The sequence below is a fragment of the Protopterus annectens genome, chromosome 8.part1, assembly GCF_019279795.1.
Source record: "Protopterus annectens isolate FY-2018-M chromosome 8.part1, PAN1.0, whole genome shotgun sequence".
Taxonomy (NCBI): Eukaryota; Metazoa; Chordata; order Ceratodontiformes; family Protopteridae; genus Protopterus; species Protopterus annectens.
In genome coordinates, this window is record NC_056742.1 from 404,413,485 (window position 1) to 404,436,491 (window position 23,007).

The window sequence follows — 23,007 nt, forward strand, 5'->3', positions numbered from 1 at the left end:
TATATATATATATATATATATATAGATAGATAGATATTTATATATTACACACACACACACACACACACACACACACACACACACACACACACACACACACACGTATGTGTATATGTATAGTGGCACAATGATGCAATAACTAGCATTGTCACATCACAGATAAAGGTTGCCTGGTCCTGTTCTCAGCTGTGGTGCATTATCTATTGGGTCTGCATATTCACTCTGGGCTCATAAGGATCTTCTCTAAATTCTCCAGTTTCTTTCCACTTCTCAGAGATGCATGACAGGTGGTTTGACAACTGTAAATTATCTGCAGGTGTGTGTATGTGATATAGAAGGAAGGTACGAGAATCTATTTCCATTACCTAGTTGCCTTGCATATGTTGTGGGTTTTGACTTTGTATATATATATAAATATATATACTATATATATATATATATATATATATATATATATATATATATACACACACACACACACACACACACACACACACACACACACACACACACACACACATTTCTTACTCAGGGTTGAACAACTGGTAGCAAGCGTATATATCCATATATTTCTTACTCACTGCTGCAGAACTAGTAGCAACCTTTAAATCATTGCGGTACATTTTTAATAATACTGAAAAAAGTAAATATAGTTACATGAAACAGTTAAGATGAAAAAAAGTCAGCTCACTCCAAAAAGAAAAGCAAGAAGAAGACAGAATATGACCCTTTCTGCCTGCTTTGGACATAACACAAGCCAAGTGGGAAGCAGTAATTCTCAAGGTGAATTGTTTTACATTGCTCTACCTTCACTGAGCAAATGGGGCCAATACACCCTTCATATGGGAAAGATACAAAAGCTTCTTGAGAACTCTTATTTAAAATGCCTGACTTTTTTTTTTTTTAATCCACATCAGCTCAGACCAGAACTCATGTCACTGGACATGAAACAATAGTACACTTTGGTCCACTGTTCCATTTGGGCTATGGTGGAGTAGTGTCACAAAAAGTTGTGTCTTCTAACCATTAAGGCTCCTGCTCAGGTGTCTGGATGAAGGCAAGTTAAGAACTTTATTATAAATACATAAATAAATTAACTGATGGACATTCCTCAAAGAAACAAATTATGCGAACATGAACTGATAGTAAAGAAAGCAAAACTCAACTATGCATGTTTTAGGGAATTCCAGAGCTATTGCTTGTAAAAGTGGTGCTGAAGGCAGTTAAGTCCATTAGGATAAAAAACATCTCCCTGAAGAACATACTTGGCAAGTGATACACTTTAATGACTACACAGAATGGAAGTTGTGGCTCATGTTACTGTACAATCTTTAGTGCTACTGAAGCAACAATTGTTTATAAAAAGAAAAGCATATTGACAGTTAACAATTTGAAGATGTGAAGAAATGTCAACAAGATTACCTGACTGAGCAGCTGACAAATCCCAGTTTGTGGCAAATTCTGAAGATGCACCCTCTTCAACTAAAAGAAGGAAAAAAAAAGTTTTATGTTATAATACGTACAAAGGACTTTACAGCATTCAAGTACAGTTTACATAAGTTACAGAGGCCACTGATCTCAGCATTCTACTTTAATTACTGAAATAGATTACTTCTGCCTGTCAGCATTTTACATGAATTACTGAAATAGATTACTTCTACCTGAGAGGATAACTACTCACTCATAAAGTTCTGCCTGTTGCCATGGAAATTAACCTCTCTGTGGGCCTGATCATATTCTGTGCCAACTACCCTCGATCCTGTATATCGTCTTTTGAATTGCACTGTGTATGGCTGCCACTAGATAATGTGCAGTCTAAATTAAGCATGAGACAGTCCTCCGCTCAGCAGGTTTCCAGGTAACTTGCAAAATCAGTATGCAGTCAGCTTGTTTCAGCAAACAGATACAATGTAGCATACCCGCACGCTCATTCTCTCTCTACCAAAATACATTGTGTTTAATTTCTATCCCTTTTATCTTCCTGCTATAAAAACCCGCTTTTGTGCATTTTTTGCACTTGTATCAGCTCAGCAAGTACCTGCCCAGGTGATCTGAAGAGTTCTATCCCTTTTATCTTCCTGCTATAAAAACTCACTTTTGTGCATTTTTTGTGCTTGTATCAGCTCAGCAAGAACCTGCTCAGGTGATCTGCAGAGTACAACAGCAGCAGAAAGAGAAAAGAGAGACTTTGGTTTGATTTAAGCACTTTTTTGGATTGTTTCTTATTAGAAATTGCTAATTCCGCCTAAACGCTTGGTTTCTAGCATTTATTTAATACTAAAACACATTTTGCAACTGTTTAGTTGTACTTACTTACTGTTTGCACTTTAAATTTGTTTGTTTGAGCATTTATTTATTTATTTATATTTTATTTTATTTTATTTTATTTTATTTTACATTTGTTGACCGGGATAGTCCGACTGGATATATGTCCATTTTCAGCGGAGGCCCGGGGAGAAAAGCTCCAAAAACAACAGTTACATTCATATTAGGAGGCTAGCAATCTTTTCATAGATAATACAAAAGAGCAAAAAGACATTCTAAAGTATTCAAATACATTTGGAGAAACACCTTATTAATGTTAGAATCAGAGAGAGACCATGGCTATATTATATTTAGGTGGTCCATTATTGGTAAAGAAATTGAAAAGAAGTGGGGGTTAGTCTGGTGTTGAGCACTGACAGAGCCAATGGGATGTAAAGTGGGAGAAGAGGCCTTTCTTGAATGTATTTTGGGAGGTGATATTGGTGAGTTGAGGAGGAAGGGAGTTCCATATTTTACCGATGGCGTTGGAAAACAGAGAGTCGCCCCCTGAGTTATGGGATTTGACTGTTTGTACAAGTAACCTGTTTGCTGAGCGCAGACTATTTAGGTTTGAATAGGGGGTGATTAACTCCTTCAGAGCAGGGATGTTGTCAGGTTGATTGAGAATTTTAAATGCTACTATTAGTTGGTTTTGCTGGAGTATGTTTGGTAGTTCTATCCAGCCTAGGTTATGTAGGTTGTTGCAGTGGTGGGTTTTATAGGGCATGCCAGTAGCAAATCTGGCAATATGATTGTAGCAACAAGATAGTTTATTCAGTTCAGTTTTGTTAAGGTTAGTGAGAATAGGGGAAGCATATAAGAGGGTAGATAGAAGATGTGATCTGGCAATGGCCACTTTTGCCATGGGAGACAGGCAGGATTTTATTCTATAAAGGTACCCTAATTTCTTATTTACAGTTTTAATAGTTTGATTGATGTGTACGTCAAATCTAAGTTTATTATCTATGGTAACGCCTAGTAGTTTGGTGTGGGAGTCGGGGAAGAGAATAGTCCCATTATTGGATTGTACTGTAAAGGGTATGGGAGTAGTTTTATGAGTAGGGTGGAAGAGTAGAAGTTTGGTTTTTTTTGGGTTGAGAATCAATTTGCGTCCTAACAGCCAGTTTTCAACTGCAGTGAAGCAGGCTTGGGTTTTGGAAAGTAGATTAACTGACGATTTGTCTGAGCAGATTAATGTTGAGTCATCTGCATACTGAATACAGGAGGTCTCGGGGATGACTTTGTAGAGATCATTAATAAAAATGGAAAAGAGAAGAGGTCCCAGTATAGAACCTTGGGGGACCCCTATGGTGTTGGGTAAGAGACTGGAGAGTTTATTTTGCCAGAGAACAGCTTGTTGCCTATTAGAGAGATAGGCATGAAACCAATCCAAGACTTTATTATCTAAGTAGAAAGTTTTTAGGGTATCCTGCAGTAATTGGTGGTTGACCATATCAAAGGCCTTTGATAGGTCCAAAAAGAGTGCTGACGAAATTTTTTGTTTCGGTTATGGTTTATAGTGTCAGTGAAGGAGAGTAGGGCAGTAGTGGTACTATGCTTGGGCCTGAAACCATGTTGTGAACTAGATAGAAGATTATTATGGGTTAGGTAGTGTACAAGTTGTTTGTGAATACATTTTTCCATGATTTTGGCTAGTGGCGATAATATGGCTATTGGCCTATAATTTGACAGGTCAGTGGATGGGCCACCTTTGTGGAGAGGGATTACATAGGAGATATTCCATATAGAGGGGATTACAGATTCTGTTATGGTACGATTAATTAATATTGAGATGGGATAGGCTATGACGTCAGCCGCTTTTTGTAAATAGTCAGCAGGAAGGAGGTCTGCAGAGAGGGTGGTTGGTTTTAATTTCTTCAGTAAGGATCGAATATAGGATGTGGGTACAGGTTGTAGGTTAAAGGAGGTCATAGTCATCGGGATGGAACCTGCCATAGGAACATAGGAGTAGGTGGTAGTTTGTAGGTTGGCTAAGGATTTGATAATATCGATGAAGAAAGTGTTGAAGGTATTGGCCACTTCTTCTGGGTGTTTATCACTTAGGTCTGCTGGGGTAGGAGTGGAGGATTTGCCTGGATATAGAAGATTATTTAGACCAGCCCAAAACTTTTGGGGTTTTTTTTGGTGTTTATGTTGTAGTTGACAGTAATAGTTCTTTTTGTCAAGTAAAATGTATTTTTTTGTTTCATTCCTTAGTTGTTGGAAGTAGATGCGGTCTCGGGGTGATTTGGAAGCACGCCATTTATCCCATGCTTTATTTCTAAGTTTAATTTTGGATATGGTGTCTTTTGTTAGCCAAGGTGCTATTTGAGCTTTGGTTTTGATTTAAACTGTTTTAACTGTTGTAGGCTACACACTCAAGTGCGATAACCGTTTTTCTGTGCTTTAAAGTGTTTATTTTGTCTTAACTGCCTTCATTTCTTAAAAAAACAAAAAAAAGCTATCCGATACTTGTTTCCCGCCTTTCTGAAGCTAGGAGAGTCCAGTTTTCAGAGTTTGCTGAATCCAGGGCTGTATTGTAGTTTCTGTGTTGGCCCATGCCTTACTTGGATAGAAGGAAGTTTCTCTGTTCACCAGTGAGAGTGGGAAGCTTTGAGCAGCCTATCTGTCCCTGGAGGAGTGGTTTTCTGCTCAGAATTTGTAGTTTATTGGCCATTTTGGGCTAATCTCTATCCCTTTTATCTTCCTGCTATAAAAACCTGCTTTTGCACATTTTTTGCACTTGAATCAGCTCAGCAAGAACCTGCTCAGGTGATCTGCAGAGTCCTACAGCAGCAGAAAGAGAAAAGAGAGACTTTGGTTTGCTTTAAGTACCTTTTTGGCTTGTTTCTTGTTAGAAATTGCTAATTCCACCTAAACGCTCAGTTTCTAGCATTTATTGAATACTAAAAAGCCTTTTGCAACTGTTTAATTGTACTTACTTACTGTTTGCACTTTAAATTCATTTTTTGAGCACTTAAACTGTTTTAACTGTTGTAGGCTACACACTCAAGTGTGATAGCCATTTTTCTGTGCTTTAAAGTGTTTATTTTGTCTTAACAAAAAAAAAAAAAAAAAAAAAAAAAAAAAAAAAAAAAAAGCTATCCTATGCTTGTTTCCTGCCTTTTTAAAGCTAGTAGAGTCCAGTTGTCAGAGTTTGCTGAATCCAGGACGGTATTGTAGTTTCTGTGTTGGCCCATGCCTTACTTGGATAGAAGGAAGTTTCTCTGTTCACCAGTGAGAGTGGGGAGCTTTGAGCAGCCTATCTGTCCCTGGAGGAGTGGTTTTCAGCTCAGAATTTGTAGTTTATTGGCCATTTTGGGCTAATTTCTATCCCTTTTATCTTCCTGCTATGAAAACCCATTTTTGTGCATGGTGCAGTGCTGGTTAGCTGGGGTTAACCATCCCCAGCTCCACAAAGTCTGCTCTTCAGATTTTCCCTTATAACTTGTCAATCTTTCAGCCTAAAACACTCAGACCCGTACATTTCAGCCCAGCACTTGTTTTAAATCTACTGCAGTACTAAACACTTAACCCCCGCATCTGCCGGAAGGGAATAGTCTTTATTCTTCCCTACTAATTCAGGCATGACCAAGAGACAGATCCCGGTGTACTCTCCAGCCTACCTGATGAGCCTGAGCCTGGGCATCTTGAGGCAATGCTACAACTGCCTCATGTACACAGACAACTCTCTCCTCCTACCACCAAACACTAACACTTGTGAGAGATGCACTTATACAGCCAATCTAGAGGCAAAGCTCTCTCCAACCAAGACTGGAACAGACAGTCATGAGGAGAAGGTAACATCTCGCAACACCCCACTCACAACACATAGACCAACTAAACCAACACCTCCAAACCCCACACACAGAAACACCAAGACATAGACGGAGGCTCTGATTAAAAATCTAAACTTGCCTAGGCAACAGAGACCTCCAAAGCAGACACACAAGCAACCTCCTCCCACCAACACACCCCAAACAACACATAGCCCACAAACTCGGTGTGCCGCACAACCACAGCCCATAAGGCAAAACAACATACCCAACACACTAGTGATAGGTGACTCTATAGTCAGGCACACCGATGTCCCACTCACCAGGCTGGACAAAGAGAAGGTTACTGTCAGCTGCTTGTCGGGTGCCAGAATCCGCCACATAACGCATGCACTCAGGTCACTACAAGGCAAGTACAAATATGACTCTGTCATAGTCCATACTGGTGTAAATGACCTGAGATGTACCTCCCTGGACTACATGAAAAGAGACCTGGAAGAGCTCTCCGATCTTGTAGCCCAGGCAGGTATGACCCTAGCCCTGAGTAGCATCCTGCCTTCACCAAAAATGATACCACAGTACAAGGATAAGATGATCAACTTCAACAATTGGCTAAGCTTCTGGTGTCATTCACAGGGCATCCAGTATCTGTCTGCCTGGGATGACATGCTTGACAGGCCACAATGCTTCACCAGAGATGGCCTGCACCTGTCACCCCTGGGATTCAGGATATTGGGCAAGGCTCGTGCTGCCCCTATAGTGCCTTTTTTAGGCAAGGCTCAAAAAACAAACCCACCATCATAAGAACTACAAGTAACAAAAAACTGAGGGCAATGTTACTCAATGCTAGGAGTCTAAACCTCAAAATGCACTCACTCGAGGCACTCCTCAAAATAGAGAACATCAATATCTGTGCAGTGACTGAGACTTGGTTCAAGGCTCCCGAGAGCACCCCAGCACTACCAGATTATAATTCATACCACATGTTTCGGCCACAAAACCCAGCCCGAAACACGAAGGGCGTAGGTGTGTCCATATTTATCAAGGACATCCACACCTCCAGTTTAGTTGCAAAACATGATGCCTCTGAAATCATCCAAGTACAACTAACCCAGGGCAAAAATGCATTCCAAATTGTAGCTTGTTATAGATCCCCCACCATGTCCCACGACCCTCATTCCTTGTTCCTGGAGACATTGGAAAAAATGAGGGTCCAACCAAACACCATAATAATGGGTGATTTCAACTACCCTAACATAAACTGGGAAAACTACTCTTGTAATAACCCCCTTACTCAACGATTCCTGGAATTTATTAACTCTAACGTCCTGGATCAACTAGTCAACACCTCCACCAGGGGCAACAATATTCTGGACCTGGTCATCACCAACATGGGTGACCGGTCCTCAATACTCAAGATCAACTCCTCGCTTGTTAGATCAGACCATCAACTAATCACCCTAGATATCCACATCCCGACCCCACCCCCACACAAGGAAACCATTGTAAAAAATTTCTCCAAAGCGAACTTCACGATGCTCCTGCAGATGGATAACACAGTCAGTATAGTCACATTTGCTGAATCCTACACAAATGCACTCTAAAAGCACCTGCATGAGTGCATGGATCGTGCTATCCCCAACAAAACCAAGAAGCTATCCTCCAAAAAAAGGAAGCTGATTTGGTGACCCCCCTGCCATTAACAAACTCTACAACAGAAGGAAGAAACTGTTGCAAAAGAGAGTAAAACCCAGGTATGGAGGAACTCACTGACGGGCCTCAGTAAGAAACTAAGATCCCTCATAAAATCCTCCAAAGCTAATTTTGAAAGAAAAATTGCCACGGATTCCATAGACAACCACAATGCATTCTTTAGCAATGTCAAGAACCTCCATGGCAACCCCCAGATCTGCACCGAGCTACAACAGAACGGCACATAATATACAGAGACAACTGATATTGCCAACATATTGGCAGATAGGTTCAGTGCAAACTTTACCAACAAGCACACGACCAGAGATATCACCAGGAACCGGATAATTTGTAGAAAACTCAGGTTTAATTTAATTTAACTTCACAAATAAAATGTGCACAAAGGATGGTTTAAAATCACAATACAGTCAAGCGCTTTCGCCCGGGCTCTCCCAGGCTTTATCAAGACAGTGTTACACTCAATGTGCATTCAATTTATACATTTGCCACCCCAATAGCCAATTATACAATTATTTAATTAGTGTGGTCTCCTTAATATATAGTTCTCTTTTGTTTAAAGATACATACTTGATGTTAGCAACAGTTGCAAAAACAGAACTTGGAAAATAAATAAGTGGCAGCAAAAACATCTTATAAAAAACTTCTTAGTTGATTTCTGCCATCATTGCTTTTTTGAAATAGCATTTCATATCATTCTATTATACATTATGTTATAAGGGTCCCACCATATCTAATTAAAAACTATTTTTAAAAAACTTATTAAAATCCTATTGTGTTAAAGATGCAATAAATATTAAAATTACGTCATGTAAATGTAAACATAAATATGAATATAGTTGTATCTATAAATATAAATATATATATAAAATGTTTAACTTTAAAATTCTTAAAATTAATAGATCTTAATGGATTTATAAATCACAATATTGAGTTTAATAATCAATACATCTTATTTTTTAAAAATTTATACATTCATATCAAAACTGTAATGCATTAAAATCTTACTTATAAATAATTTAAATCCACTTTGTTTGGACTGTATTAAGCATTTCCAACACCTAAATCCTTCCACATTAGTTTTAATGGCCATACCATAGTGGAAATGACCAGTTTGTGAAGAGTGCATTCAACAAAACCTTAGCATCTTTGTTGTGTGTCATAATTGTTTAAAATACTTTCTATAATTTGGCCCTACGTAACTTAAGAGCACTGCTGATACTGATTGCATCATTAAGCCCTGGTGGTCTTGTGGCATTCAATTTTATTTGCCACAACAGTTCTTTATATTCCAGGGATGCTTCCCAGTCCCCCCCTCTTACATTAATAGAAACCTGTTCAAGGACTAAAAATTTCAAACTCATGTTATCACAATTCAAAGAGTGCTTGTAAAATGCATTAGATTCTTTCTTATTTTTAATTTCATACATATGTTCGTACACTCTTCTTTTTAAAACCCTTTCTGTTTTTCCCACATAAAAACTCATGCAGTGTTGGCAGATTCCCAGGTAAACTACACCTCTTGAATTGCAATTGAAGTGCCCTGATGGGAACAAATTCATGCTTCTGGATTTTAAATAAATGCCTTTATTGTCTAGAATATAACAACATTGGCTACAAGTCTTACATTTGTAAGTTCCCCTGATCTGATGATTCTCATTATTACTGGTTGGTACTTGTTTTTCCAGTAATTCTTTAAGATTGCACTCCCTTCTTCTAACAAAGTGTGGTTTACTTGCGATGTTTTTCTTCAGATCTTCATTAATAGAAAGAACTGGCCAACATTTGGTTATAATGCCCTCAATGTCCGCACTGTTTCTGTTATATGTGTATAGAAAAGGTAAATTTTCTATTTTGTCCTTACTTATCTTGCTGGTATATTGTTGGGTAGTTGTAACACCTAGTAAAGGGGAAAACTGTGTGGATCTTTTTTGGGAAATTTCATTAAATATAACCTCAAACATATTGTTTGTGTATCCTTTTTCCATAAAAAGATTTCTTAAATATTCACATTCCTTCTGGTATAACATATCAGTGCTACAAATTCTTGATGCTCTTATTAACTGTCCTCTTATAATCCCCCTTTTTTTAAACATTTTATATATATATTTATATTTATAGATACAACTATATTCATATTTATGTTTACATTTACATGACGTAATTTTAATATTTATTGCATCTTTAACACAATAGGATTTTAATACGTTTTTTAAAAATAGTTTTTAATTAGATATGGTGGGACCCTTATAACATAATGTATAATAGAATGATATGAAATGCTATTTCAAAAAAGCAATGATGGCAGAAATCAACTAAGAAGTTTTTTATAAGATGTTTTTGCTGCCACTTATTTATTTTCCAAGTTCTGTTTTTGCAACTGTTGCTAACATCAAGTATGTATCTTTAAACAAAAGAGAACTATATATTAAGGAGACTACACTAATTAAATAATTGTATAATTGGCTATTGGGGTGGCAAATGTATAAATTGAATGCACATTGAGTGTAACACTGTCTTGATAAAGCCTGGGAGAGCCCGGGCGAAAGCGCTTGACTGTATTGTGATTTTAAACCATCCTTTGTGCACATTTTATTTGTGAAGTTAAATTAAATTAAAGCTGAGTTTTCTACAAATTATCCGGTTCCTGGTGATATCTCTGGTCGTGTGCTTGTTGGTGTTGTTGCTGTCATTGCCTTTTGGTTCCAAGGATCAGTGCAAACTTTACTCCCCCCTCACCCCCCCAAAGGGCCTATAACTATATCAGATGGTTGTAAAGCCCCAGTAATCACAAACACACAGGTAAAAATGGCACTCTCTAAAGCCAAAAAAACAGCATCCATGGGACCGGACAACATCCCAGGCTGCGCCTTACATGAACTCCAAATTGAACTAGCCCCCCACCTAAAATCCATGTTCAATCAAAGCCTCACCACAGGCTATGTGCCCACAGAATGGCACACAGCAACAGTTATCCCACTCCACAAAGGAGGAACCACTACAGACCCCAGGAACTATAGACCTATTAGCCTGACAAGCCTGGTTTGCAAGGCCATGGAGCGTGTCATCATGGAACTCATAAACAAAGACATTGGTAACCTCCAAACTCTGGATACTACCCAATTCGGATTTGTAAAAGGTAGATCATGTCTCCTAAACCTGGTAGACTTCTTTGAAACAGTTACTATGGCGATAGACGAGGGCAAGGTAGTCTACACAGCCTATCTGGACATCGCTAAAGCCTTAGACACTATCCCTCACTTAGGAATCTTAGATAAACTCATCAACTTTAACATAAACCTTTACGTCACGAGATGGGTGGCCAACTGGCTCACAGGCAGAACCCACACGGTAAGAGTTGCAGACACCAGATCTGACTCCAAACCAGTGACAAGTGGTGTACCCCAGAGTTCAGTCTTGGGACCCCTCCTGTTTGGTATATACTTCTCTGAAGTACAAGCAAGCACCAAGGGCCTATGGCTAACCAAGTTAGCAGACAACTGCAAACTAGGTGCCATTATCGATTCCCCTGCTGATGTAGACATCCTGCCAAAGGGCCTCACCGAGACAGACACCTGGTGTCAACATCATGGCCTCAAGCTAAATGCATTGTTATCCCCTTTGGTAAAAACACGGTACCCATGAATTAACAAATAGGGGAAGTTCACTTAACACAGAAAGTGTGATAAGAGACCTTGGGACCCAAGTGGATAGTAACCTCTCCTTTGATAACCACATTGCCACAGTGGTCAGAAAATCTTTCTACATGACCCACCTAATAACAAAAGGGTTTGCATCTAGAAATAAGGAAGTCATCGTTCCCTCTACTCATCACTTATCAGACCCCTCATTGAATACAATGCCCCATTTGGGATGTACCTCACAAGACACCTACAACAACTCGAGGGGCCCCAAAAGTACCTCACCAAGAGGATTGCTGGCCTCAAACAATTGACCTATGCCGACCGGCTCAAGAAACTCAAACTCTACTCGGTCACATACCGCTTACCCCGAGGAGACCTCTGTCTGACATACAAAGCTATGTCAAACCCGGAATTGCTGGACATGCGCCACTTGAAGAAATCCCAATCTCCCCGAGCCACATGCTCTAGGGACCTAAACCTCACCACAAAATAAATAGGACATGCTGGTGGGATAGATTCTTGTCCCAGAGACTTCCCATGCTCTGGAACAAAATTCCCATCCACATCAAGCAGAGCTCATCATTAGCATTATTCAAGAAAAACCTTGATAAGTGGATGGGTGATAGGAAGTTCACCCCTGGGATTATGTCTGGGGCACTGCTCGATAGAAGGGCAGGAATTTAACAATAAATGGGTGGAGGAAGCCAATACACTGTTGGCTAGGCTTGCTTTGGCCCTCGGACCAATAGCCTAGTACCTACCTATGAACCTATACTAAATATCAGACGCCACTAAGAAAACAGTTGCCATAATAGACAAATTTTGGCTAAAGATTTTTTTTCTGCAAATTCTCCTTTTCTGCTCTTTATACAGCAACTGCTACAAAATGCCGCACCATAAGAAACATTGTTTTTGCCGACCTATGGGGATAAAGATATCATTCATAGCCCACTTTTTCAATTAATTAAATTATACTTTTGGAAGTTGGGATAAATATGGCAAGAAATATTTTATTTATATTCCATTTGTTTACCGGGTTAGTCCAACTGGACACAAGGTGACTGTTTTCAGCAGAGGCCCAGGGAGAAAAAGCTCCAGATGCATAGTAAAAAATTATAAAAAATAATAAAAAATTATATAAACATAGCTATTTTGTACAAAGAGCATAGAAAATATAAAAGGAGTAAAATCAGAGTTTTGCAAATGATGCAGCATACAGTGGTTAGAATACTGAGAAACAAAATATATTATACAACAAATATATAATTGCTTGAACATAAATTCAAAAAGAAGTTTCCATAGACAAACAGGGTCATAAACTAGACATCATAACTAGAATTGTGGCCTAAATACCTGGTTCACAGTACTATGCACTAAGTGAAACTACACAGTACACCTGTGATCTAGGGATGCTGAAAGTCAGGAAGAGGTGAAATTAGTTTGGTTCTGTACAGGAACATAACCAAGTTTTGAATAGGAAATCTTTTAGTAGGGATTTAAAGTATGTTTACTATTTAGACATCTAATGTCAGGGGGTAGAGAGTTCCAGGCCTTTGCAACTGCATAGGAATAAAGAGATTGGCCTGAGCTATGTAAGCAATTGGTAACAGTCAGTAGGGTGGTATTGGAAGATATTAGTTGACGCTCAGTATTATGGAAGGTGAGCAGACCAGAAAGGGCAGGTATTTTATTTGGTTGGTATAGCAGCTGATGGGTCAGGAGAAGTTGATTGTATTTTAGTAGGTTAGGGAGTTCTAACCATCCTGGTTGTCTTAGGGAGAGGCAATGGTAAGAACGAAACTTAGCATTGGTTGCAATTTTGAGATTTTATTGTAGCAGATAGTTTCAGAAGGTCAGATTTGTTTAAGTTAGTTAGAACTGGGGAAGCATACAGTAAGGTGGAGAGTAGATGGGTATGAAAAATAGTAATTCGGGATTCCTGTGTGAGGAAGCTCTTGCAGTGGTAGAGTCAACCTAGTTTTTTATGAACTTTGGCAATTGTTAGTGCTATACGTTTGTTGAATTTTATGTTTTGGTCAATGGTTGCACCTAGTAGCTTGGCTTGAGTTACTGGTGTGATAAGGGTATTGTTGGAGGATGTTATTTAGAATGGCTAGGTAGGGGTGAAAGTTCTGGATGGGTGGAAGATCATGAGTTGGGTCTTAGATGGGTTTAGTATGAGTTTGGAAGGATTTAGCCATTTTTCTATAGTAGTGAAGGCTTCCTGGGTTCTGTCTTGGAGTAATTGTAGAGAGGGGGGGGCTGAGCAAATAAGGGTGGTGTCATCAGCATACTGTACTATATTAGTTTGTTGGGTAGCCGAGTGGAGGTTATTGGTAAATATGGAAAAATAGTAAGGGACCAAGAATGGATCCTTGTGGAACACCTTGTCCCACTGGGAGGAGAGAGGGGAAAGCAGGCATGTTAGTAATACAGTACTCAAACCAAAAATTTGAATAGGTCTCCACTAAAATGGTAATTCATGGACTACATGTAACATGATTCATTTCAGGAGACTGAAACACATTTGCAGAAAACTTTGGACAGCATAATCATGTTCTTCTTTATAGGCTCCTTTGGGTCTTGAACAAAAGCCAAATTCCCGATCTGATTCACATAAGTTTCAGCAAAATGTTTAACTCCATGCCCTACAGGCATTACTGCAAGAGATGATAGAAGCTGGGTGTGGCTACAACAGACTTGGGGGAGGTTTACAGGACAAGGGTAAAGCAACATAGTCAGTAAAGCAGTTCTCATCACATAGTCCAGTTTAAATGATTTTCCTACTGCGAGTTTTCCACATTTATGTCAAAAGTTTGCATGCAAAAAAATGAAATAGATTACAGGCAACTCCACAGAGTGCATGTGAAAAGCCCTGAATATAACTCAGCCAGCCAAAGACCAAAAACCAACTCAAATGCTAGAGAAGCAGGCCAGTAAAAGTGGGGTGGATAAGGGGGGCTAAGTAGCTAACATTGGCTTGGCTATGTTTTTGTGGATGCAGTCCAGTCTATTGCATTTCTGACACCAGTTAGTGGGCGATACTACAGCAACTCAAGTCTATGAACCGGGAAATATGTGTGTAGTCATCATCACATTTGCGTAGAAGCATGACTCTGCTTCAGGGAAGGCATAGCAGGCCCTTGCTTTTTTAGACACATATGTTAGCGGTCAAGGAAGTGGGATTGAGCAGCATGAGAAAATCCCCCAATGGCTGCCTGGATGACAGGCTTGATGTGATCAGCTCTCACCCCAGTAGAGGGGAACAAATGGGTGGGATTAGTAGTTACAGCATGAAAGAATTAAACAACAAAATGCATCAATCCAGCCCTTTCTGCTGCATGCAGACACACATACTTCTAAGTCCTCTTTCACATGCTCACTGGCAGCCTTAAGATAACATAGGCCACAGTAATTATTTACAAATGGTAAGCAGACAAGACAGAAGCACAAAAATAAGGGAACCAGGAAATATAAAATGAGAAAAATAAAACCTGGTGCATAGTCTAACATCTGAAATGCAGCAACAAGAAATTAAGCAATGCATCAAGGAGCATTTGTCCATCCTCAACCCCTTTTCCCATTTTGCACATGGGGTCGGAGTGTCACTCCTGCAGTGACAATCATCTCAAGCCAAGGTTTACACTACTGGATGGCTAGCCCTGCTGCAGTAGTTCATTCGCACCACTCACTGACACACACATTATCACCTATGGCCAATTTACAGTTTCCAATCCACCTACTGCATATCTTTGGCAGGTAGGATGAAACTGCAGCACTCCGAGAAAACCCAAATGACTGCAGAGAGGACATGCAGACTCTGCACAGAAGGCACCCCAGTCAATAATCAAACCAGAGAACCTCTTGCTGTGAGGCGACAATGCTAACCACTGCACCACCGCGGCCACAAGTTTATATACAGCAAATTATAATGAACTTGCTGTATAGTACAGAGGTTGGAGAGTGTAAGTTTCCATAGGATATACAAGGGGAAATCAAAATAGAAGGCAGAAAGACAATACCATTTATTTATTTACCATTTGTTTACCAGGTAAGTGCACTGGTCAGAAAACATTTTTCAGGTGCAATCCGATTCGGTGGCAATAGAAAGACAGTATTGTACAATGAAATTAAAATGCAAGAAGCAATAACAAAACAAGCACAAATAGTATGGATAAGAGGCTCAATACAATGTTGCAATATGAAACAAATATACATAATGATAATGTAATACAGTCGAAAGACATTGGGTTAATAATATAGGACATACTAGATCAAGAACAGTGCTGAGGTGTGTAGAAGCATATTTACAAAGGAAGTTAAGGTGAGAGGAGTAGACATTGGAGTTGACTGGTGCGGGGATGACAGAGGAAAGTAGGAAGCAGTGGGAATGAGAGAGGTAAATCAAATGCATGATTACCCCCATACATAGTATATAAAAAAAGAGTAACTAAGAGTAGGTGCAAAGGCAAAATATAACAGTGAAATAAGAAAAGATGAAACAAAGTGTTAAAAATGTATTTGGATAGATAAATGGTGATAGCTGAGGGATAGAAACAGCCCTTCTGAAAAATAAAGGATGGCAGAGGGTGGAAACTTGCACCTTGAAACAGGAAGTGCTGCTGATTTTGCGGTCACTGATGGCCTTCTAAATCAGTCAGGATCATGTAACAAGGCATGCACTAAGTGAAAAGGGCACTAAGCTATATCAGTAAAACATCATTATAGCAGAAAGAAAGAATGAGCAGTTATTTGACCTAATGGATCTTAACAAGGCCATACTTGGGAGTACAGTGTTCATTTTTCTTCAGTTCCTCACTCAGAAAACAGAAAAACAAGCAGGAGATGGCACAGAGGCAAACACAGATGTTTCATGTTTAAAGAATTCTGCATGAAGGCTATCAGGAGGTACTGTAGCCAAGGCAACTAGTGATTAGAAGGAAGGGGAAGAGGAGACATGACGCTGGTTCAAGGTCCTAATGGGAACAGCTAAACTGAGTTGTACAGAAATAGCTTTAGTCCTAGATCATAATCTCATCAATATAAAAAAAAAAAAAAAAAGACACATGGAAATTAACAAGAAGGGGAAACATAAAAATGAATAACAGGAGGGAATATTGCACTAAGAAAAGTTCCCTGATGACGTTAAGCAGTTTGCTTGACTACGAAATGTGTTTGAATACAGTTCACGTGATTTAGGCTTATATGTAATCAAATGAGTACAGGAAGTATTGATAAGCAGGTACTAAGGAATGCAAACATATATGGACACAAGGGAATGACACAAACATGCAAGACAGTGACACAATGAAATATCGCACAGACTTTGGCAAAATCACTAGACCATTCCTCTACTTTTAGCCAATAATTGCTGACTTATCAAAAAATATGCTGTTTCCATGTCATGTGCAAAACGAAACTTGGAAATTCAGTATTTTTTTTTTTTTTTTTTGCAGTACTCCTTCAGTCTGAATAAAGATATATATGAAAATACTCACTCAGACTGCAAAAAGTAATTTTGCAAATTTGAACAACAGTAATTCTGCAGATTTAAAATGCTGACTATACACTACTGAAACAAAGATTTTATCCATACAAGTACATGGCACACACACATTAAGTACTAAAAAAATACCTGTTTTTTTTTTAATATGGGTTATAATCTAATGAAGACTTAAGTACTAAATAATTAAACATCATTTTGTTTTCTTTGTATTATGGAGTTCACTAAATCAATACTCCATACACAGTTGAACACAAAAGAATGTCAAAAAGTAAAATAAATAGAACAGCAACATGAAAACTTCACAGTAGCGCCATACAAAAAATGTGTATACTACCACTACGTTTTGAAATAAAATAAGGGGATATTGGAGGCTTTGCTTGGGGAGAGAGGTTTGCTCTCAAAATACCAGCGTCTTTAATTTTAGCTCATTTTTTTTCATAATTTCAGTGAAAAAGTGTAATTTAAGCAACAGTAGCTTAATCTTACCATACTGAAGTTTCATAAAATACAAACTGACTGTTTCAGCTATGCCCCCTACTAACTAACTAAATAAACTTACTTCAAAGTTGTAATAAGAGCGTGTGTGTGACAGAGAATACTTTTTAAATCATTTTTTCCAAAGTACTGAACCCTTGGAAAATGCATATTAAGTTACCCTTACTAAGTGAGGGTGGAATTGTCATAATTGGAGTGCAAGAGATAAAACCACCGAAAAAACATACTAGTGTTGATTTATATATTAAATGCTAGTAAATATTAGAAAGTTTAGGTTTTTCATGTGTGCTTCTTAACTAAGCTCATTAACATTTTTTTATTTCCTTTTCATCCAATATCAAAGTCGTGGACATGTAACAATGAGATTAAGAATTACCAGTAACGGAGGCGGGATTACAAAACCGATGTACTTTCAAGTGAAATCCACAGAGAAGACAGGAATGTATATCCTGGAACAATTTTACAATCAATATATTTTTGCATGAGAGAAGTCATGTGATGGATGGCATATGCCTTAGGTACAAGACTGTGGCAGGGTAAATCTAGGGTGTGGAGACCTAGACACATACTAAGTTGGGTTTATAAAGCAAAATGAAGGACTGAGTATAGCACAGCCTTGGTGCATTCCCAGTATCCAACATAAGCAGATGACCACATCAGAAGACTTAGGTGTGTACCACCACAGCAAGACAACAAAACAATAGCTGTAATGAACTGGTACAATGAGACCATAACCGGCCTTAGGCATAGGCCAACTAGGCAGCCGCCTAGGGTACCGCTCTAGCAGGGGTACTTTTCCAGTAATCTGGATGGTGTGAATAGACCAGGATGGGGGCACCAGCTGGTGGGGGGGGGGGTACTATGGAGCGCTTTTGCCTAGGGCACCATTTGACCTAAGGCTGACCCTGAATAAGACAGAGACACACATAATGATAAGCATAATAAGCAGGACAAAGGGCGAGAGTCAGAGTCAACCACAATATGGGGTATTAAGCCTCATATGGAAGGCTTCTCATCCTCTGCAGTGACTAGACATGGGAGTCAGAATCAGAGCTGTACACCAGTTGCTAACACCTTAAAGGCATGCTGATCCCCTCTGCTAAGACATGGCACTGGGAGGAACAGGAGTGTTGCAGTATGTAACAGGGCACATAACATAGACACACCCTGCTCTATACAATGTCCATGGGTGCAGGAGGTGCTGTTTATTACAGCAACACAAATGGCCTGCAAGCTATGTATTCATTCTTAGATATGGTGTGGGCATGCTCAGGAACAAGGGAACTCTGCACACAGGGAACCCCAAGAGGAAATTAACTGAAGACCCAAGGACTGTGTGAGGCAGTAGTGCTAACCCTACACCACAGATACTATGCTTAAAAGCAAGTAAGTAAACAAATAGATAAAGAAATAAGGCAAAGATTAATAAATGTATTGCTGCAGAGGCCATGGCTTGGGAGTCATTTAGTTTGTGGACGGAGGTGATGTAAAAAAGATACTTGATGCAAAAAAGGAAATGTTGGATTATGTATGAATCTGTAGTCCAGACTTATAAAGCATCACAGACAGTTATATGAGCAAGGTTCTCTTCTCAGCTATGTCAGAACTGGCTTTCATGCAATGCGTATCATTTTATCCTGGGTATATGTGCTTGCTCTAAGACCACAAAATCACCTTCACAACCCAAGTGGATTACACTGCCAACAGACTCTGCTGTGAACTTATGCAGCTCCTTATGACTACTGCACTCAAATGTGAATGCATGTCTTGTCCAGAACACAGCTATGTCAAACCCCTGTCCAAATGAAGTACTACACAGAGAATCATGTTCCCTGGAACTTCACACAGAAGCAGCAAGATACAGACTAGAGGTGTATGGTGTGCACTTCCATAAACACTGATGCATGTTTGCAGTTTCACCACACACACCACCATAGCCCTACTCAGCAGCCGTACAATGGTCATACTATGTACCAAAGTACACAGTCCATTGTGTACGATTTACAAAGTCTGTGGGACTAGCCTTTGTATTACCAGACTCCCCACAGCTTACCATGACGCATACTATACTAATAACATACTTCGGTTACTGTTGTAATGTAGCAATTTCATACCATACTTTTTTTATTCAACATTATGCGACAGAACTTGCAAAGTGCTTCACTGGCTTTCAACATTATGTTGATATAATATTAATCTACAACAAAAACAAATGCCTCTTCATTGTCATTCTTTGGGTTTGGTTTGGGTTAATGAATAAAAAGGATGTCTGAAACAGTTCACTTACACAATTAATGCATAATCACAATATGTCCTTGCACATAAGGCAGATAAGTAAAACTACCCACTGTTTTAATCACTACCTTAACGTTTGTACACAGCAAACTCAAGAAGCCTGCTGGACATCATTCAAATGAAGTGGACATGGGGAAAGCATAAGGAAGTCTAAACTTGCATGTACACATCATCAGTCAGGCCCAAGTTGTAGGTCTACTAGATTAACCAGAAAGGGATGACCACGGAACATCAAATGCCAGTTTTAGAGGTGACCCAAGTCAGCAGTACAAACAATATGAAATCAACAGTTCAGGCTCTGTTCCCATGCTGGTCTCCCTTAGTGCGTCAGGCTGCCTGCCATGATTAACGATTCATTAAAAACTATGACTGTCTAGCAGAGGTAAATCATGGCCTAGCACAAAACTAACTATAAATCATGCTCAAAACATTTTTTAATCTATTTTTCTACTTCATCATTGCTTCATTTTTTTATCTCGGGAATAAGTCTTCTAATCATAAGAAGAAGGCAATATTTCAAGATTAACGTTAGTGTTGGAGAGGAGTTGTAGCAGAAAAGTAATATGTTAAACAATGGTGCAGCCCTCTGTTGACCTTACCACCAGCTGACACTGTCTGTGCAATTAATTTTTTAAGGCTGCCTATATTCTACTTAACTTATTTTCCATTTTGTAATAAATATAATGATCTCAAAGAAAACATAAGTAAAAAAAAACAGATTTCTTATAAACATAACTAAGCAAACTTTACAACAATGCCACTCATTCATATTCTAAGACTATTACCCCTAACAGGTACTTTCCACTTGTACAAAAAATGTGAAACAAAGACAATCCAGTTAAACTGTTATGATAGGAATGCTCTTAGGAAAAGGGAACAATGGAGTGGTGGCACAGAAGTGAGGGATATCAAATATGCCAATTCAGGAGGATTTCAGAAGAGAGGAGGACAACCAGTTAGAAAACCTTTTCCTTTTGTTAAACACCACTAAATTCTGTTAAACTCTAGTCTCACACTAGAGCATAGTAGAGTTGACTATTAAAGAACATCAATAGAACCAAGCAGCTTTAGACGCTGTTACATGCTTCTCTCTGCCTCACGTTTAGACAAAGTGTAGCAGAGCGAAGCTTCTAACAGTTTTTAAAGCAATTGTTTCCGTAGAGGCACACTTCACTATTGCCAGCTGTCTGTGGCAGCTCCAAGCCTTTTATGCCTTTAAAAATTATAAATCACTTGCCAAGTGTTTTATTCCTTTTTTTTCTGCAACTGGTAGTACATGGTGCAGATAAAGCTCCATGCACTACAAAGAATTATGATCAAGTATTTCCGATCATAACTCTTACTATGTGTTCTTAACATGGAGGTCAAGATTCACCTCCAAGTCTCAAATACAAGTTGGTTGTGGGTGCAATCCTCTACATATTGTCAAGTCTTTATCAACAACTTGTCACACATGAAATTATACTTCTATTCTGGATTGCATATTTCGTTGTCTTCTTGTTCATGTTAGTTATGGCACTAGGCTGTGTCTGAAACAGTTTTCTAGTGGGTCAATGTGCTACCTCAGTAATTATACATTAAGTAAAAGAAAATAAATACTTCAAATTAATATTCACAATGGGAAATAGAGGATTTATCAGATCCAACATGCCAGGATAAAGAAATCGATCCCAATACTTTCACTAAAGAAAAGGTCTTGGAAGTAACACAAATAGTTGAAGGTACACAAACACTTAAGCCTGATGGTATTTGCTGTAGATTTCTTAAGACAACCTAGGGAATTAATAAAGAGTGGAAGAAAGGTAAAACTATTGAAAATTAAAGGAAGCCATATGAAATTTCCCTACAAAATAAGGAGAGAAAGATGGGGACTGAAACCTATAAAACTGTCAGTTTGACCTCAGTGATAGGAAAAATCATGGGAAAACTGTGCAGAAAAGAATTGGAGAAACTATGGAAGCCAAAACAGTATACAATCTAAGGCAATGTGGTTTCAAAGCTAGAAGGTCTTGATATACAAACAAACTCATACTGAATAATCACTATACTAGCTCAAAAAGAAGGTGGGAATGTAGCCTGTGAGTCAGAGTACTATACTATACAACAGGTTAAGAAATGCATCAAGAAAACTCAAAATTGCTCCAAGGGTGGAAACAGAGGTAAAATGCTACTTACGCAATAAGATGCAGAGAGTCACATTAAACTGAGTGCACTCAGGTGAAAGGATGGTGACCAGTAATGGTACCAAAAGAAAGCAGAAGTAGCACCTGCTGTTTTTAGTCCATGCTATTTATTAGTAATGTTGAAGAAGGCCTCAAAGGAAAAGTTTTGTCTTTTTTGCCAATTAAACAATGTTACACAGAATGACTGTTAGTCTCCTCTACATCTCCTTTACTGAGAAGAAAAATAAAAGAAAATAATGCATTTGAAAAGCAATAACTCTGAAAGAAGTTGTTGTTGTGTCTTTCGGCTTTTAGGGGTTAGGGGTCGCCACAGCAGAACTCCGGTCAGCTAATGATTGGTAGTTGATTTTTACATACCGAGTTACCAGCCCTGAAGCACAACCTTCAACGAAGGTACGCCCATTCACGCATGTCTCCACGCAGAAGACGCTCTAGCTGAGAATCGAACCGGACAGCGTCTTACTGTGAGGCGACAATGCTACCCCAGCACCACCACTGCAGCAATAACTCTGAAAGAAGTAACAACAACAAATGCAGAAAGGGACCTGGAAGCAACCATAACAGATAATTAAAAAGCAGTAAGGAAAATGTGCAGTACTGGGAACACAAGAAGAAGAGGTCTCACCAGGTCAAAAACAAAACTTGGTAGCCCATTATGTATACAGATGCCAAGATCTCATATAGCGTAGCTTGTCATTTCACTTCATTTTATTAATTAATCCCTGGAAACAATTTAAAAAAAAGTTGTGATTTTTTAAACAAAAACAAACTATCATGTAGACAGACATAAATACCTGAACAATAAAAATATTTAAAACACAATGAAAAACAAGATCTATTCTTCATAACAGGAATGGCTCAAACCAAATGCTAACTAACATGAATATTTTTAGCAATACAGTATTTAAATAACTTAATAATACAATATGGCAGCTACCTGTTATACAGTTTGTGCATCTATATAATAAATGTTATTTAATTTTACCAAATAGATGGAGTCTCCAAACAAAAGTACATTAAACAACCGTCCATTCTTTAAGAAGTGTTGCAAATAGATCTTAAAACTGAATGATAAATAACCTTAGTTTATACAT

General features: G+C 38.7%; 1 protein-coding gene across 4 annotated transcripts in view; it reads right to left on the minus strand.

The window, feature by feature from the left end:
- The window catches only part of ZNF423 (zinc finger protein 423), a 1,297,648-nt gene that overhangs the window by 994,523 nt on the left and 280,118 nt on the right, over positions 1 to 23,007 (minus strand). For all 4 annotated transcript variants that reach the window (XM_044081972.1, XM_044081969.1, XM_044081970.1 and 1 more), the window contains exon 2: positions 1,423 to 1,482. In XM_044081972.1, coding sequence (XP_043937907.1) covers positions 1,423 to 1,482 — 60 coding nt within the window. The remainder of the gene's footprint in view (positions 1 to 1,422; positions 1,483 to 23,007) is intronic.